General features: G+C 40.1%; 2 protein-coding genes across 18 annotated transcripts in view; one reads left to right on the top strand and one right to left on the bottom strand.

The window, feature by feature from the left end:
- The window catches only part of LOC309495366 (uncharacterized protein), a 242,578-nt gene that overhangs the window by 45,803 nt on the left and 177,677 nt on the right, over nucleotides 1–19,098 (top strand). For 13 of the 17 annotated variants that reach the window (XR_014204635.1, XM_082165051.1, XM_082165050.1 and 10 more), the window contains 5 exons: nucleotides 4,357–4,530; nucleotides 4,623–4,796; nucleotides 4,889–5,062; nucleotides 5,155–5,328; nucleotides 6,078–6,242. Coding sequence is in view for 16 of the 17 variants with exons in the window: in XM_082165051.1 (XP_082021177.1) it covers nucleotides 4,357–4,530; nucleotides 4,623–4,796; nucleotides 4,889–5,062; nucleotides 5,155–5,328; nucleotides 6,078–6,242 (861 nt within the window). In the remaining variant the exon portion in view is untranslated. The remainder of the gene's footprint in view (nucleotides 1–4,356; nucleotides 4,531–4,622; nucleotides 4,797–4,888; nucleotides 5,063–5,154; nucleotides 5,329–6,077; nucleotides 6,243–19,098) is intronic. The other 4 variants (XM_082165044.1, XM_082165045.1, XM_082165046.1 and 1 more) reach the window with 1 other exon arrangement.
- On the bottom strand, nucleotides 9,200–10,137 carry LOC309495473 (uncharacterized protein). Its single transcript, XM_082165286.1, has 2 exons — nucleotides 9,703–10,137; nucleotides 9,200–9,540 (listed from the first exon to the last, which is right to left on the bottom strand). Exons 1-2 carry the CDS (start codon nucleotides 10,001–10,003, stop codon nucleotides 9,287–9,289), a joined length of 555 nt encoding a protein of 184 aa, XP_082021412.1. The 5' UTR covers nucleotides 10,004–10,137; the 3' UTR covers nucleotides 9,200–9,286.

The following is a 19,098-nucleotide window of genomic DNA, read 5'->3' as shown; positions in this document are numbered from 1 at the left end:
AAGCGTATAAAAGAGTAAAATATGAGCAGAAAATGCAAGAAAGCACAAAGTACACAGTAATAAAACCAAGGAAAACATACTTTTTAAGAAAGCATGACCATAAGTTTAAGTTTTGTGCAAAATCACTTTTAATGTGTTTAAAGTTTTTATTCATGCTTGTTATTTCTTGATTCACGCTTATTATATTTTGATCCGTGACCACGTTGTTTGCTATTCTGATCATTTTGCATTATTTTTTTCAGTTTGTGCAATATATTTTTACATGTGTTTTTAAATTTTTGATTCACGCTTATTATTTTTTTATACGTGACCGCTATATATTTGGCGGGAATTTGATCCCATATACGCTACACACAGAAACTGTAATGTCTTCACGACAACCTGTCAAAATAAAAGTTGACATTTTTTAAAACTTGAAGAAATTATAACAGAAATATATTACTGTTGCACAGTAGAGTATACTTCAAGTAGGCCTAATAATAATAATAATAATAGTTTATTAAAACACACAGAAACTCAAATGTCTACAACCCACCAAAATAAAAGTTTGGTCTAACTCAAAGAAATTAGAAAGAAATTGCACAGTAAAATGAATTTTAAAATAATAATAATAATAAAAATAATAATAATAAAATCTATTAAAACGTTATTTTAAGGGAATATCACACAAGTTTTCATACGTTTTAATTTAAACAGTAAACTTGCCAAAACAATAAAACCTTTTTTTTTTTTTTAAAAACACCATTTCTAAAAGTAAATTTGTATTTGTGCCTATAATGTTTACATTTTTTTGTAAAATTGTCAGCTGATAAAACCTGTGCTTCAAGGGACCATATTCATATAACATCTAAGGCTAAATGTAGCTCTTAAATGGCTAAATTAGATGGTGATTAACACTAAACAGTAGAAAATCAGTCCAGTCTCCCCAGCTGTAAATGTCATTGGCTGTTAAAGTCTTGTGTTGCTTTTAATAACATGTTGATAACACCTAATATTTCATAATGCTCTCAATTTCATGTGGAAGCATACTGTATGCAGTGTTGCCAGATTGGGCGGGTTCCCGCCCAATTGGGCGGTTTTGAATTTGATTGTGCGGGAAAAAAAGGGTTTAGGCGGGTGGACAAAATTTGGGCTGGTTTGGGGTCAGTTCGGCGGTTTTCAAACATGTACATTTTAAAGTCTAATTGGTTAAACTAAACTAAAGTGTGCATGTAGTCCATAAAATCAGTCATCATGACATTACTGTACACACGCTAGGCTTGGCACGATAGTCGGTGTTACCGGTGTCACACGCCCATGCAGAGTCAGCTTTAGTGAGTGTGGTGGTGCTTATGGGGTGACGCTCTGGGATGGGTGAGCGTGAGGTGAGGTGGGAGGTGAGGTGAGGTGGGAGGTGGGGGGGGGGGGATTTTCTTCACATTGTAGCACTATAAACTTAAATTTCTCCGTCATTTATGGTCATACAGAAAAAAGAAATATAAAACAAGAATCTGTGATATTTCTACTTTTGTATGTGTCCACTTACAATCAAAACATTGTGCTTTTGTAAAATAAAGAAACTAAACAGGGTGTGCGTTCTGCCTCTCCGTCGCGATGAACTTTTTTTTCTTGAGCACGTCTATAAACTGAAACAAAACTCAGCGAATACTTGTCACAGATTTATGAGCCATATACCTTTATAAACATTTAAGTGTGTACTTTTAAATGATCAGATTCAAACTGAAAACAAATATTCTCTGTTTAAGTAATTTGTATAAAACCAACAAGATGTCCAGCTTCTCAAACGCTTCCTAATTATTTTTAATTTGACCACGCCCACTCGCGCAAAAGAGATTCACATGCAAATCTCCACATGGAACGCGAACACGCTCATTACCTCAAAAACAAAACACCAAAACACTTCACAAGTCTCTACTTTTCGTCGAGTTTGAAAGACGCGCCGTGAGCTTACATTGGATTTAGGCTACCTCAGAAGAAGAAGAACGCGATTTGAAGACAAGAAAGATTCTTATATATTAGTTTGTTATTGTTGCATAAATTTCACATTGCAGTTGAACTGTTGCTAGATATATGGTGAATATTATAATATTTAGACCCGTGTTTACTGTTACTGTGTTTGTGGATATCTGCTCAAACGTATATGTATAATATGGTAACCATAATGTTTTATATTTGAGCGCGATCGCGTTTGAATGTATCATATTTTGGATCGCGATGGCCAAAACGCACCAAACGGCTTCATGTTTTTACTATTATCTAATTTCATATCATCATAACGAATGGAAACATTTGAAGTAACATGATAATCAATATATTTTTCTCTAGCTTAGTTGTTACTGAAATCTTTTGGAAGATTTATAGGCTGCTATATGGTTATTGTTATTATTTTATGCAGCACTGCGCATAGCCTATGCCTACAAGGCACAACAAACCTGTTGTTCATTATATTATATATTGTTGGAAACATTTGTGTGTCTGTGTGTGTGTGTGTGTGTGTGTGTGTGTGTGTGTGTGTGTGTGTGTGTGTGTGTATTCTGTGAATGTTAAAAAGCATTTTTAACCAGAAAAATCTAAAATTTATTCCCAAAAATCATGCAGGCCTTTCTCTTGATATCAGTATGTTCACTTATTTTTTTCTTTCCTGTCCTGCTGACTTCAATATTCACACGAGTCTCTGGAACATGAACATGGTAAAGTGAAAATCAAACACCTTGGAAATGAAAGGTCTCTGAAAGGTCTCAGGAAGGTCTCAGAAAGGTCCCTGAAATGAAAGGTCTCAGAAAGGTCTCTGTCTTTGGATGATTGTTTTCAATAGTGTGCTTTTTTGTCATTTGTTTTGTATCTTTGGATTATGTTGTGTTGTAAATAAATCCAAACAATCTAAAAGCCATTATTTTTTAAATCTCCTCATTCTTTGTGCAAGGTTGCTCAGAATGACAGGGCCTGATCGCTCCTAATAGGGCAGTTAGGGGAGTGTCTTTGTCTTTCTCAGGTGTGAAAAGCCATACATATTAATGACCTCCGCATAAAGCTTTCTCACACAAAACACGTCGTAAATTTTTAAAATCAATATATTGTCTTCTCTGAATGAGGGTGATTTTCACATAGTTTTAGAGCAAATATTCTAGGCTACGTCATACAATTTTCAAAAGTCTATAATCAGTAGGGGATTCATGGCCTTATTTCAGTGAGAAATTTTTTTTGTATTTTCACAAACCACGCATAAATGTCATTATCTCAAAACTACAAACTTTTACATACATGCTGCTGATATATTATTGTAGCAGAGTTTGTGCTGAATACAGTGTAATCAGACTTTAGCCATGAAAATGTCACAAGTAACAGAAATAACCACAAATGTCAGAGCATGTCAGAACACTTCCAGGGCCAGAAAACAGCTCAGACCCCAGAGGGTTAATATCAGTCCGTCAGAAAAGCAGTTCTAGGCTTATTCTTGGCTGGATAACTCTTAGCAGGTTAAAAAAGCCCTCTTAAAATTAAATATGAATGCAGTTTTGGATTAAATAAAAGTACAGTCAAGTCAAATAAAACAGGTTTTATCTCCTGTATAGTTTGGTAACACTACAATAAGATACCATTCATTAACATTACTTAATGCGTTATCTAACATCAACACATTGAGTGAACAATATATTTTTACAACATTAATTAATGTTTGTGAATGTTATTTAATACAAACACTTGATTGGTCATGTTTGATCACTTCATTCATTGTGCATTAAATAATGTTAACTTTTGATTTTAAAAATGTATTTTTAAATTAACCCCAAGGAGAATAATTGCGACAGTATATAACTTGTTTATTGTTAGGTCATTTTATCTAATGTTATCTAACAAATAGAATCTTATTGTAAAGTCTTTTTAATACTACAGTTTCCATATTTGTAACCGTGATATATACTTTAATATATGTAAATTTAATCTAAATTAAGCTTTGGTACCGAAATTGGTACCGAGAACCGTGGATTTTCACTGGTATTGGTACCGAATACTGAAATTTTGGTACCGTGACAACACTAGTCCCCAATTAAGCAAGCCAAAAGCCAATGGCAACAAAGGTGAAAAAAGGCGACAGTGGCAAGAAACCAAAACTCCATCAGGGCCGAATGGAGAAAAAACCTTGGGAGAACCCAGGCTCAGTCGGGGGGGGGCAGTTCTCCTCCAGCCAGCGAACGAACAGTGTATGATTATGCTTCAGGCAGCATTATAGGTCTGAAGTCAGATGGAACTGGATATTATTCTGATTGTTCCAGTCTAATCTGAGATAAGATTATCTATGAGAGATAATTTACAGTCTGCCGTTCATAATGTCGATGTGTGTGTGTGTGTATGTAGGTTGTCTGGCTGTAAGGTGACAGAGGAAGGCTGTGGTTATGTGTCTTCAGCTCTGAGTTCAAACCCATCACACCTGAGAGAGCTGGACCTGAGTAACAATGTCCTGCAGGATTCAGGAGTGAAGATTATTTCTGAAGGTCTGAAAAGCCCACACTGTCAGCTGCAGATACTGAGGTATTTAAGAACATATAAGAGAGTATTTACAGTCTGTCGGTCATAATGTTGATGTGTGTGTTCGTAGATGGTCTGACTCTGTGTGTCTGTAGGTTGTCTGGCTGTAAGGTGACAGAGGAAGGCTGTGGTTATGTGTCTTCAGCTCTGAGTTCAAACCCATCACACCTGAGAGAGCTGGACCTGAGTAACAATGTCCTGCAGGATTCAGGAGTGAAGATTATTTCTGAAGGTCTGAAAAGCCCACACTGTCAGCTGCAGATACTGAGGTATTTAAGAACATATAAGAGAGTATTTACAGTCTGTCGGTCATAATGTTGATGTGTGTGTTCGTAGATGGTCTGACTCTGTGTGTCTGTAGGTTGTCTGGCTGTAAGGTGACAGAGGAAGGCTGTGGTTATGTGTCTTCAGCTCTGAGTTCAAACCCATCACACCTGAGAGAGCTGGACCTGAGTAACAATGTCCTGCAGGATTCAGGAGTGAAGATTATTTCTGAAGGTCTGAAAAGCCCACACTGTCAGCTGCAGATACTGAGGTATTTAAGAACATATAAGAGAGTATTTACAGTCTGCCGGTCATAATGTTGATGTGTGTGTTCGTAGATGGTCTGACTCTGTGTGTCTGTAGGTTGTCTGGCTGTAAGGTGACAGAGGAAGGCTGTGGTTATGTGTCTTCAGCTCTGAGTTCAAACCCATCACACCTGAGAGAGCTGGACCTGAGTAACAATGACCTGCAGGATTCAGGAGTGAAGATTATTTCTGATGGACTGAAAAGCCCACACTGTCAGCTGCAGATACTGAGGTATTTAAGAATATATAAGAGATTTACCACACCAACACAGAAAAGATACAAAGGGAAAAGGGAATCTAACCATTATAATATTTTTGGGGAGTGTCAGAAATTAACCCAGTTTTGTCAAGGGATTGAAGGAAATTTGAAAGCTGTTTTTGAGGTGACGATTCCCTGTAATTGTGAATGTTTACATCTGGCTAATATTTCTTTTGATGGGTGGAATAACATTGATAAGAAACTGATGTTAATTCTTCTGGCAGCCAGTAAAAAAGTAATTACAAAACCAGAGCCACTTACAGTTGATGATTGGATTGACATATTACACTATATATATATGTATGTGTGATGGAAAACATTTACTTTTCCTTAAGAACCCAGATAGAATACATTTGTTGAATATGGAAAAAAATTGATTATGTAAAACAATTCGCACTGACATTTTTTGAAGCATAATTGGTCTGTAAGGTAATGTTTTTTTTATAATTATAAGCAATAGCTCCCCTTGTTCTTGTGTAAAACACAAAACATCTGTATAAGCTTGAGTATTTAATTTCCATGACCATTGGTAGACATGATGGGTTATAATGCTGTCTCTGTATTGACGTATATATGTTTTTGTTTTATTGTAAAGAAGCATTTCTGCCTTGATAAATGTATATATTTGTCCGCTGAAATTGAAAAAAAAGAACACATAAGAGATTATTTACAGTCTGCCAGTCATGTGTGTTTTTGTAGATGATCTGACTGTGTGTCTGTAGGTTGTCTGGCTGTATGGTGACAGAGGAAGGCTGTGGTTATGTGTCTTCAGCTCTGAGTTTAAACCCATCACACCTGAGAGAGCTGGACCTGAGCTACAATCACCCAGGAGTCAAGCTGCTCTCTGGCAAACTGAAGGATCCAAACTGCTCATTGCAGATACTCAAGTATGTGGGACAAGCAAGCCTCGTTTACACTGTAGGTCTTCATGCCCAATTCTGATTTGTTGCCTATATGACCGTCCGTTTACATGTTCTTGCCCCATATCCGATTCATGTGTTTACATTTGACATACTATCTGAAACGTTGCGCATGCTTAAAGGGGGTTCTTGCACAGATGGACAAAGATGAAATGTGCTTGATGCTAGCTTTGCGATATACCGTATTTCCCGGACTATAAGTCGCACTTTTTTTAATAGTTTGGCTGTGTCCTGTGACTTATAGTCAGGTGCGACTTGTATATCAAAATTAATTCATACTGACTGACATGAACCAAGAGAAAACATTACCGTCTACAGCCGCGAGAGTACAGATGCTGCTCCTGTAGCCTACCCCTGAAAAAATTACTGAAAACAACTGAAAAACTGTTAACTGAAACATTAACTTAAAGACAACTGAGAAAGACTGAACACAAACAAAATGCCCCCAAAAAGAAAAAAATCTCCATGTTTTCGGTGCTGATGCACATTTCATTACATAAGCAGAGAGCAGAGCAGTCTTTTTTCTTTCGTTTTGAATTGTTCTGTTTAAAAGTAGACATTTCAAGCTTTCTATATATGTCTCAGGTCTGTGAGGCAAGTAGCCTACCTTATATGCTGAGTTTCGGTTCATTTATGAGACGAGCTCCAGTTCACGCGCCGGCGCCTCCGTGTCGGGAATATCTATTGTCTACTATATTTATGTCTTATTTATTAAATCCAGGCAATTGGTTGATGAAACAGATTAAAATTAAGATACAATTAATACAAAACGAAATGTAATTCAGCATACCATTGGCCAACATGTAATTTTGCTGTATTCAGCACAAACTCTGCTACAATAACATGTGAGCAAAATGGATGTACATGTTTGCATTTTATAGAAAAAAAATATTATGCGTGGTTAGTACGTTTTGGGAAAACATTGTCACCGCAATAAGGCCATTTAACACATACTGAGTAGTTGTCCATAAGACTTTTGAATTACTATTCTTGTAGGCTAGAATTGTTTCTACAAAATGATGTGAAACAGCAATATAACGATTTTAATTTTGCATGTCAGTTTTTGTGTCAGCACTGCTGTATGCATGGGCCATGAATATTAATGTGATTCACACCAGGGGTGTGACTAAAGACACTCCCCCAATGGCTAATGGCCCATCAAGGTGCTGTGAGGCAGCCTGAACAAAGAATGAGGAACTAAGAATGATTCACTGATGAATAAAAAAAAAACAGCATTTATTCAAAATAGAAATCTTTCCCAACAATGGAGAAGAAAGAAAGAAAAAGAGACCAAACTTTTGTTTTTTTGTGTATAAAAAATATATTTTTATTCAAAGAATCCTGAAAAAAACTATCACATGTTATAAAAAAATATATTTAACAGCACAACGGTTTCCAACATTGATTTAATGTAAAAAAAAAAATACCTGTGTGTGCTTTGCATGCCACCATTCTTTCATCCACAGCTAAGTTTCTTTTAGGATGATAGGTGGCTTTACAAGCATGACGAATAGTTCAGCTGTGCCCCTCTTTCTGATTATCCATATCTGCATCTGGGAGACTCATGTGCACATTCCATGAAATGGTGCGGTATCTGTCCCGGGACATAACTGTAGCTGGAAAGGGTACGGAGAAAACACTGCTTTGCCGCCAATAGTCCCTGATGGAGCTGACCTTCACCATGGCCGTGTAGAACAGCAGCCCAATGTAGCGGTACATCTCACTGATGCTGACATCTGTCCATTTATATTTGCCTTGGCAGCCTGAGCATTGGTGTTGTGGCACAGAGTTGACACAGCACTTTCTGAAAAAAAATGTTTGAATAGACTCATGGGCGAATGTGAGTCACCAGAGCTCAGTTGTGGTCCAATTTCACATGCAGGACGGAATCGCACAGAATCTGCGGAACCATGTCAACATCAGTCTCTGTTTTCCATGTCAGAGTGGACTGCCTGTTGCTTGCCTGCTGGTTAGCCTTGGCTCTCTTCGGGACAGGTGCTTGGACATATTCATTGTCACATCTGTTAAAAAACAAACAAAAAAACATGTGAGCTTGCTGATAACACAATTAAAGAAATCACAATGTTGATTGATGATGGGCCATATGACGGAGAAATATCTATTGATGGGCCATAAAGACCGCAGGCATTTAGTGACGCACGCAATGAACGGATTGTTCACAGTGTCATAGGCTGACCAAAACCGAACATTTATATAAAAATATAATGTATTTAGACAGTATCACATATTTTACCAGAGGCTGAAATATATTTGCACTAAATCACATTATATAACCTAAGCAGATATTCGCAAACAAGCTACATTACGCATAAGGCAGTATTTTAGCATGATAATCAGTGTCATAAGCAAATCAAAACTGAGTGAAATATATTTAATATACAAATGTGTTTACAGAGCAATATCACATTTAAAAAAGTTTACACTTGAGCATATTGTCACAGTGTCTGGTGGTTCCCTGGGTTAAACACTAGAGGTCCTCAGTTTTCACGGTGTCTATGCATTCTCACTACAATTCCCATGATCCTGTCTGTCACTGATTGTTCATTGCCTTACAGCTGTTTCTCGTCACCTTGTTAGCACTTGTGTATATATACCCTGTCTGTTTCAGTGTTTGTCACGGAGTCCTTGTCTATTGTCCCCACACTTCCGTTGTTAATTCGAGCCTGTTTCTAGTGTTTATCTTTTATGTTTTTGGATTGCCTTTTGGATTTTGACCTTTGCCTGGACTGGTTGTGAGTACGGATTACCCTTAATAAAACACTGCTTTTGGATCTTACCTTTCCGTGTGTGTGATCGTGACAGAATGACGTCCCCTCCGAGCAGCCCACTGTCGTCCCTGAGATCGTCTCGGAGCCGCCCACCATCAGTCCTGCCACGGCCAAGAGAGCGGTCTTCCTCTTTTATGCAGTGGCGGTACTGCATGCGTGGAGGAAGCACAGCACGTCTGCCGAGCCTGTGTCTTCGGACAAGATGGCCGCCGCCGAGCGTGTTCACGTCACGCCTGCCGAGCCTGGGTCTTCGGATAAGATGGCCGCCGCCGAGCCCGTGTCTTTGGAGAGGATGTCCGACGCTGAACCTGTGTCTTCAGACAAGATGGCCGCCTCCGAGCCGGTGGCGTCTGTTCCTGAGCCGGTGGTGTCTGTTCCTGGGCCGGTGGTGTCTGTTCCTGGGCCGGTGGTGTCTGTTCCTGAGCCGGTGGTGTCTGTTCCTGAGCCGGTGGTGTCTGTTCCTGAGCCGGTGGTGTCTGTTCCTGAGCCGGTGGTGTCTGTTCCTGAGCCGGTGCCTGTTCCTTGGCCGCCCGAGGGGTCGTCTCCACCGTGGCCACCCGAAAGGTCGTCTCCGCCCTGGCCGCCTGAGGGGTCGTCTCAGCCCTGGCTGCCTGCACTATCTTCTCCGCCGTGGCCACCCGAGGGGTCGTCTCCGCCGTGGCCGCCCGAGGGGTCGTCTCCGCCGTGGCCGCCCGAGGGGTCGTCTCCGCCGTGGCCGCCCGAGGGGTCGTCTCCGCCCTGGCCGCCCGAGGGGTCGTCTCCGCCCTGGCCGCCCGAGGGGTCGTCTCCGCCGTGGCCGCCCGATGGGTCGTCTCCGCCCTGGTCGCTCGAGGGGAAGTCTCCGCCCTGGTCGCCCGATGGACTACCTGCTCCGCCCTGGTCACCCGATGGACTACCTGCTCCACCCTGGCCACCTGAAGGGTCATCCCCGGTGTCCATTCTCTCCCATGGTCCTGGCCCTCCGTCCCTCCCCCTAATCCCCCACAGTTCCACCACCCTCCTGGACTTTTGTCGAGTTTTGTTTTCTGTCGTGGAGCGTCTGGTAGCCGCTCCGTAGAGGGGGGGTTATGTCACAGTGTCAAGTCAAGTCAAGTCAAGTTTATTTGTATAGCGCTTTTCACAATACAGATTGCATCAAAGCAGCTTCACAGTATTAAATTAAAATAATACAACAAAGTTTGTTTCAAGAGGAATTTATTGATTGATAAAATTAAATTAAATATCCCCAAAATATCCCCAACTGAGCAAGCCAAAGGCAACAGTGGCAAGGAACCGAAAAACTCCATCAAGTGACCTAATGGTGTCCTAAAACTCCATCAGGTGCCTTAATGGAGAAAAAAAACCTTGGGAGAACCCAGGCTCAGTCGGGGGCCAGTTCTCCTCTGGCATTGGATAGAGGCCGGATTGTAGTTTGAACTGTAGGATTATATGAATGCCTGGCTGAAGAGATGCGACTTTAATCTAGTTTTAAACTGGGAGAGCGAGTCTGAGCAACGAACAGTATCAGGAAGACTATTCCAGAGTTTTGGAGCCAAATGTGAAAATGCTCTCCCTCCTTTGGTGGTTCTGGATATCCTAGGTATGACCAAAAGCCTTGAATTTAGTGATCTCAAAGAGCGCGATGGATTATAGGGCGATAGAAGATCCGTTAAATAGACTGGAGCTAAGCCGTTTAGGGCTTTATAAGTCAGTAGCAATACCTTGTAATTAATACGGAACTTTATAGGTAACCAATGCAGTGATGATAAAATCGGTGTTATATGATCATATTTTCTTGATCTCGTAAGAACTCTAGCGGCGGCATTTTGGACTAACTGTAGCTTGTTTATTGAGGATGCAGGACAACCAGCTAATAAAGCATTACAGTAATCCAGTCTCGAGGTCATGAATGCATGAACTAACTTTTCTGCATCAGAAACTGATAGCATATTACGTAGCTTAGCAATGTTTCTAAGGTGGAAAAAGGCTGTTTTTGTAACATAAGAAATATGATTTTCAAAAGACAGGTTGCAATCGAGTATAACACCCAGGTCTTTTACTGTAGAGGATAAAGTAACAGGACATCCTATGATGTTAAAGTTGTATTGTGCGAGGTTTTGTGGGCGGTTTTTTGAACCGATAAGTATTACCTCTGTCTTGTCTGGATTTAATAAAAGAAAATTACGCGTCATCCAATCTTTTATATCTTTAACACACTCTGTCAATTTGGAAAATGTAGCGTTTTCATCCGGCCGTGATGAAATATATATTTGAGTGTCATCAGCATAACAATGGAAACTAATTCCATGTTTCCTTATAATATTTCCAAGTGGCATCATATATATTGAAAATAACAGAGGGCCTAATACAGATCCCTGCGGCACTCCATAGTTTACTGGAGTTATGATCGATTTTTCTCCATTTAAATAGACAAAATGGTAGCGGTCAGATAGGTATGATTTGAACCAGCTTAGTGCTTGTCCTTGAACACCAGTATAATTTTGTAGTCGATCTAAGAGTATTGTGTGATCTATAGTATCGAACGCAGCACTAAGATCAAGTAAAACTAGTATTGAGATACAGCCTTGGTCAGAAGCTAAAAGTAAATCATTTGTGATTTTAACGAGCGCAGTTTCAGTGCTATGATGCGGTCTGAATCCAGACTGAAACTTTTCATAGATATCATTTTGTTGCAAGAAAGAGCCCAGTTGAGCGGACACCACTTTTTCTAATATTTTAGACATAAATGGAAGATTTGAAATGGGTCTATAATTTGCTAGATTATTATGATCTAATTGTGGTTTCTTAATGAGAGGTTTTATAACTGCCAGTTTAAATGTTCTTGGAACATGACCTAAAGATAAAGACGAGTTAATAATATTGAGGAGAGGATCTTCCACTACAGGTAACACTTCTTTCAGTAGTTTAGTTGGTATAGGATCTAATAAACATGTTGTTGTTTTAGATGAAGTGATAAGTTTATTTAACTCTTTTTGTTCTATAGTTGTAAAGCACTGTAATTGTTCTTTCGGGGTGATAATTGAAGCTGAATTGTAAGGCGCGATTGAAGATTGAACGTTTATAATTGTGGTTCTGATGCTTTCTATTTTCTCAGTGAAGAAGTTCATGAAATCATTACTACTGAACTGTAACGGGATATTTTGTTCGGGTGACGTCTGTTTATTTGTTAGTCTAGCCACGGTGTTAAATAGAAACCTTGGATTGTTTTGGTTGTTTTCTATTAGTTTGCGGAGGTGCTCAGCCCTGGCAGCTTTTAGGGCCTTTTTATAACGTGACATACTGTCTTTCCACGCGATTCTAAAGACCTCTAAATTAGTTTGTTTCCATTTACGCTCTAAAATACGGGTTTCTCTCTTTAAAACATGCGTAGTATTGTTATACCATGGTGCTTTATTTTTCTCTCTGACCTTTTTTAATTTAATAGGTGCAACCACATCCAATGTTCTAGAGAGAATGGTGCTCATAGTGCTAGTTAGTTCTTCTAGTTCATCTGTTTGTTTGGGTTCAGGCAGCAGCTGAGACAGATTAGATAAGCAATTTGAGAAATTATCTATGGTGGATGGGAGGATTGTTCTGCCTGGTTGATAACGCGACGCCGCATGACATATTACAGCAGTACGTAATATGCAAGTTACCATGTAGTGATCAGTGACTTCATCACTTTGTGGAATGATATCTATATCGGTTGGATCGGTTCCGTGTGATATAATTAAATCGAGTGTATGATTCAGACGATGAGTTGGTCCGGTGACGTTTTGCTTGACCCCAAATGAATTTAATAAATCTGTAAACGCAGCTCCTAACGCATCATTTGGATTATCTACGTGTATGTTAAAATCTCCAACAATTAATGCTTTATCGACATTGACTAATAGGTCTGAGAGAAAATCTGCAAACTCTTTTAGGAAATCAGCGTAAGGCCCTGGCGGTCTATATACGGTAGCCAAGGCTAGAGATAATAGGGATGTTTTTCTAACATCTAAGAGCGTAACATTTAGTACAAGTACTTCAAATGAAATAAACTTATAACCCGTTTTCTGAGTAACATTTAGAATATCTTTATAAATGGTTGCAACACCTCCGCCACGGCCAATCAGACGGGGCTCATGCTTATAACAGTATCCAGGAGGAGTAGACTCATTAATACCGAAATAATCATTTGGTTTAAGCCAGGTTTCAGTAAGGCAAAGTACATCGAAGCTATTATCTGTGACTATTTCATTTACAATAACTGCCTTAGGTGTGAGTGATCTAATGTTTAGAAGACCTAGCTTTAGAAATAGTTTTTGTTTACTAATAGCAACATTTTCTGTTTTAATAACAATTAGATTTTTCCTAGATCCTGCATTAGATTTATTATTTGATCTCACTAAACGAGGAATAGACACGGTTTCTATGCAATGTTCTACACTAGTATTTATATCAGTTGAATTGGTGCAGCAGAGACTATGATTTGGACTTTTGGTTACTAGTCAAAGGGTATTTAACATTTTGGAGATGTTATCTGACAGAAGATCCGCTCCGAATCTGCTTGGGTGTAAGCCATCAGCACGGAAAAGCCTAGGACGCTCCCAAAACAGATTCCAATTATTTACAAAGAGCAGTTTCTGCTCATTGCACCATGACATTAACCATTCATTTAGCGCAAATAATCTGCTGAACTTTTCATGCCCTAGTCGGTACGTGGGAAGCGGTCCTGACACAATGATCGTTGTTTCAGGCGATGTGCTGCGTACCGTATCGATTAGATTCCTGAAGTCTTTCTTCAGAATCTCCGTCTGGCGCAGCCTGATGTCGTTCACTCCCGCGTGCAGGACCACAGTTCCGACGCGCTCGTCACCGTTCAGGATCTCGGGAACGCGAGCAGCGATTTCAGAAACACGAGCACCAGGGAAGCAGTGACTTTGCACCTTACTTGTACCTAACGTAGCGTGTACGTGCCGAACGATGGAATCGCCGATGATCACAGCATCGCGTTCTGTTTCGCGTAGAGGGGAGAAGCGGTTTTGTGTCGATAACTCGAAAACCGGGAGGGTCGGAGAAAGTCTTGGTCTAAACCTGACTCGCGTCTTCCGCTGCGGAACCACCCAGGCTTCGTGGTGGCGTGTTGGAGCCGGAGTGAACGAGACCATGGCTGATTGCGACCGATGCTGAGGAACGCACGGAGTAGACGCGGTCGGAGTCAGCGGGTTAGTAACGTTAAACACTGATTTGTGTGCGTCGGCGCGTGATGTTTCAAGAGCCAAACACCGGTCTCTCAGCTCGGCCTGTCTCAATAAAAGGTTGTGGATCTGTTTCTCAACAGCTTCCAGCTCAGACTGCAGTGCGTGAAGCTCAAATGTGTCCTCACCTGCACCAAGCGGTAGACTACTTACATCTGATATATTCGCCATTTTAACAGATGGACAGTGAGTTAGCAACGAAGCTACCAGTGATGCTATCAATATTAATACTAATTTATATTATAAGTTTGTTTGTAAATGAGTGTGGAGAAGACGCGTTCAGCCGTGATCCACGGACGTAACCTTTAAGAGTATGCAGCGTTGGATCACTAATAGGCTTGAGACGCGTCTGCTCAACAGTCCGCGTTGTAACTATGAGGTTTTTTAGTGGTAGGGGTGTAGAGTAGACGCACGATAGGCGAAAAAAAAAGTGTTTGTTTATAAGTGAGTGTGGAGAAGACGCGTTCAGCCGTGATCCACGGACGTAACCTTTAAGAGTATGCAGCGTTGGATCACTAATAGGCTTGAGACGCGTCTGCTCAACAGTCCGCGTTGTAACAATGAGGTTTGAGCAGTAGTGCTTCTCAGTGAGGAAGAGTAGAAAATGTTCGTTGTAAGCGGGTTTAAAGAGAAAAATCAAGAATTATAAATCAAATCGATAGAGCTCCAAAAACAACAACGCATTCAGACGCAACGCATGATAATGACAGGACAAGACATTATTCACCGTGTTTGTTGAGTGTTTCTTATTCACCTGAGCTTTTATGAACTCAAAGGCGCGCGAGAAAATAAATAAATAAAAATAGCTGAGCGCAAGGGTGGCGCGTTAACAGGCTAGCGAATTACTAGCGTGTTATGCGTCAGGGTTGGGTAAGCTGTATTTAGTAGTAATATAAACAACTAGAAATTGTAGTAAATGATGGTTCAAAACAAGGAAATACGAGGCTAAGACGGAGCTTACAGCTCCGAAGCAAACACACTCACAGCAGGCAGCGAGAAAAATCAAGAATTATAAATCAAATCGATAGAGCTCCAAAAACAACAACGCATTCAGACGCGACGCATGATAATAACAGGACAAGACATTATTCACCGTGTTTGTTGAGTGATTCTTACTCACCTGAGCTTTTATGAACTCAAAGGCGCGAGCGCGCGAGAGACAAATAAATAAATAAAAATAGCTGAGCGCACGGGTGGCGCGTTAGCAGGCTAGCGAATTACTACCGTGTTGTGCTAGTAGCAACGGAAGCCAGCGATGTTGGGCAAGCCGTATTTAGTAGTAGTATAAACAACTAGAAATTGTAGTAAATTCTGGTTCAAAACAAGGAAATACGAGGCTAAGACGGAGCTTACAGCACCGAAGCAAAAACACTCACGGCAGACAGGAGCAATCGAGTGTTTCTAGTCGAGCCTGTTTCTAGTGTTTATCTTTTATGTTTTTGGATTGCCTTTTGGATTTTGACCTTTGCCTGGACTGGTTGTGAGTACGGATTATCCTTAATAAAACACTGCTTTTGGATCTTACCTTTCCGTGTGTGTGATCGTGACACATATACATGAATGTTAGGGATATTGTAAGGCAATCGTTCCTGTATGTCTGGTGGTTCCCTGGGTTAAACACTAGAGGTCCTCAGTTTTCACAGTGTCTATGCATTCTCACTACAATTCCCATGATCCTGTCTGTCACTGATTGTTCATTGCCTTACAGCTGTTTCTCGTCACCTTGTTAGCACTTGTGTATATATATACCCTGTCTGTTTCAGTGTTTGTCACGGAGTCCTTGTCTATTGTCCCCACACTTCCGTTGTTAATTCGAGCCTGTTTCTAGTGTTTATCTTTTATGTTTTTGGATTGCCTTTTGGATTTTGACCTTTGCCTGGACTGGTTGTGAGTACGGATTATCCTTAATAAAACACTGCTTTTGGATCTTACCTTTCCGTGTGTGTGATCGTGACACATATACATGAATGTTAGGGATATTGTAAGGCAATCGTTCCTGTATGTAAAAAGCTAGGCAAAACTAGGCAAAATATAGTCTGAAAATTCATACGAGTTCTATATTATCAGAAAATTAATTATATAACAGTATATAACATTATATAACAGTAAACAACTTACTCCGAACTTGTATCCTCGGTGGGATCAATTCGCTCTTCAAAATGCAGCCGTTCGTCGTCCGAGTTGCAATCTTCCTCTGAGGAAAAGGTGAACTCTTCCTCGCTGTCCAGAATCATCTGAAGGGCGTCTTTACCGGAGTAACGTGCCATCCTCGAAACGCGATGAACTATCAGTGAATCTGATGAAGAAACTGTGTTTTTATGGCATTGATCGGGGGCGTGTGCGATGCATAGATCACCTAAACTATTTACCATGTGAAAAGCGCAAGAAAAGGGAGAACGAAAAAACGGTACATCTCCTTACTTTCAAACATATTACATAAGATGGGAATATTTGTCTTTTATATAAATTACTTCATTTAAAAGAAGAGAATCCAAGCTTCATAAAGACATATCTCGCGTGTCTGTGTGAGAAGTATTCGCTGAGTTACAGTTCATTTTCGGATGCATTTCAGAATGGACTTCACTGACAGAGAGAAGGCAGAACTCGCATGTTTATTTTTCTTTATTTGGCGAAAAAGCACAACACTTTGTTTTTATTGTGAGTATACACAAAACAAAAATACACAATTAACAGGATCGATTGATGTATGACACAAGTATGTAAGATCAAAGTCAACAGAGTATTTTGAGTCTCTTTTGCACTGATAAGAACAAAAACGAGCCTATCGCGCCGCCGACCTCAGGGGGTTAACATCAGTGATGCGCGGGTTGATCCAAAATGAGCGGGTGCCTGCGGTCACCCGTGGTTACCCGCGGTTACGAGTCATCCAAAAATATTTTTAATGATATTCGGATCGCGGTCGGTCGGGTCGTTTGAAATAAAGATGCCAATTAAACCGTTGTAATTGATATAGTACTAGACACAATTTTCTATGAAATACATAGGCCTACACTTTATTGGCTGAATAACTGTCGCGAAGATGACGCACGAGCTCAGTCTGCAGGTAGAGATGGAGGCGGCAAGAGAAAAGGTGAAGACTGGGAAGTGGAAGCTCCGCAAATACACAAATAGAAAGAGTGAAGTGTGGGAGACATTTGCCGAAATAATGAAAGATGATGACCAAAGTGCTGGCTTTGTCATGTGTACTTCTTGCGATGCTATTTACACATTTGATAGCCACAAAACTGGCACGACCAACCAGGCACGGCGCCAGGATTCCAGTTTTGGATGGGCCAGACCAATTGTGGGTGGGCCTTAAATTAAAAACGTAAAAAAATAAATAAAAAAAAACGTTATCCAGTCACTGCTTAACCTAATAAAAAAAATAATATTATCTGTGCGTATCTATGTATTATATTATCAATGTTACATAATATAGATTTTAATAGCTTGATGCTCTTTAAATATTTTGTTGCATTGTTAAATGTTTAGGTGCAGGACAGACCTATCCGCGATCGCTCTCCATGGTTCTGACCAAAGAAGAGCGCTTTGGAATCTCCATTACGCATCACACGCATCATACCTGGGCTGCATTTTCCGATAACATTGTCTCTTAGCGCGCTACGAAGACTCTTAAGGTATAACTTAACTAAAGGTATACTACCACTGAGTATATCATTGCTAGGCGTCTTCAGGGCTATCATCCACTCGCGAGGCAGAGGCGCTGAGAGGCAGAGGCGCTGGCGCCCTCCTAGCAACAGCGCTGCTTTTGGTAAACATGATTTTGACGACTTCATTAAGTTTTGTTTTATAGAAAACTCTTTTTAAAAGATTTTCTTTTGGAAAAATTATATCTTAATTTTGATCAATGTTTTATCAATCAATTGCCCCTATTTAATAAATAAGAAGCAAATATATAGCAGACAATGTGCACGATCACTTGCATTGCATGTGAACTGGAGGGCGCCGAAACTCCGCTTGTTCCTCACAGATTTGAGAAATATAGGCTATCTACTAGTCGACTTGAAAAAAATTAATAAATTAGTCGCTGGCAGCCCTTATTCCACATATTTTCGAACCAGGCTTAGACCCGAACCTCACTGTCTGCTGAACTTGCGCAGAAACATCAAAATAGCCAGCTTTTTAAAATTGTTTTAAAACTAAACATTTTATGAGCTACAAATTATGAGCTTATTGACGATTTTTTATCATTCTTGACCAAATTAGAATATATTAAGTTGGGTTTTTTTTGGGTGGGCCTGTTACTCCTCCGCACCTCTAGTTCCTACGTCTATGGACCATGATGCTACAATGAGCATTTACTACTTTAAAAAAATGCGGATCAGGAAGCGGGTCGGGTACAATATTTTCTTTTTCTTTTTTTGCGGTCCGATTTGCGGGCGGGTTAGTTGAAAACGTCGGTCGGGTGCGGGTTGTTTATACATTGACCCGCGCATCACTGAAACATACATATTTCAGGGTTTTATAATCACTGAGGTCCCGAATGTGAGGTGGGCTAGTTAGGGGGATTCAGAGAACATTTTGATTTCTCTGATCTGCTTATGTGCATTTTAAGATGTTTTGAAAGCCAAAAAAATTTGATGACAACAGCTTTAAACCCATGTCAGTGGGCAGTAGATTATTTGTCAATACCTTCTCTCTCCTCATCTTGCCCTGTCTCTTCCCCTCCTAGAAGTTTTTTTTTATTATTATTTGCTGAAGGCTACAAATTGTATTATATTAATTCTCAACATGATGAAAACGGCTTTGTTAATTTTTCTTATCACTTCACGATGACAGTAAACCCATTAT

The sequence above is a fragment of the Leuciscus leuciscus genome (genome assembly GCF_965113295.1).
Source record: "Leuciscus leuciscus genome assembly, chromosome: 3".
Taxonomy (NCBI): domain Eukaryota; kingdom Metazoa; phylum Chordata; class Actinopteri; order Cypriniformes; family Leuciscidae; genus Leuciscus; species Leuciscus leuciscus.
This window is presented reverse-complemented; position numbering and strand designations above follow the sequence as displayed.

Bases quoted from the DNA above. Each gene is read 5' to 3' on its own strand.
- LOC309495473 (XM_082165286.1), bottom strand. From the start codon at position 10,003: ATGGACACCGGGGATGACCCTTCAGGTGGCCAGGGTGGAGCAGGTAGT. The intron at 9,541-9,702 runs GTGGCCACGGCG...GCTCAGGAACAG, and splicing joins CGGCGGAGACGACCCCTCGG to ACACCACCGGCTCAGGAACA.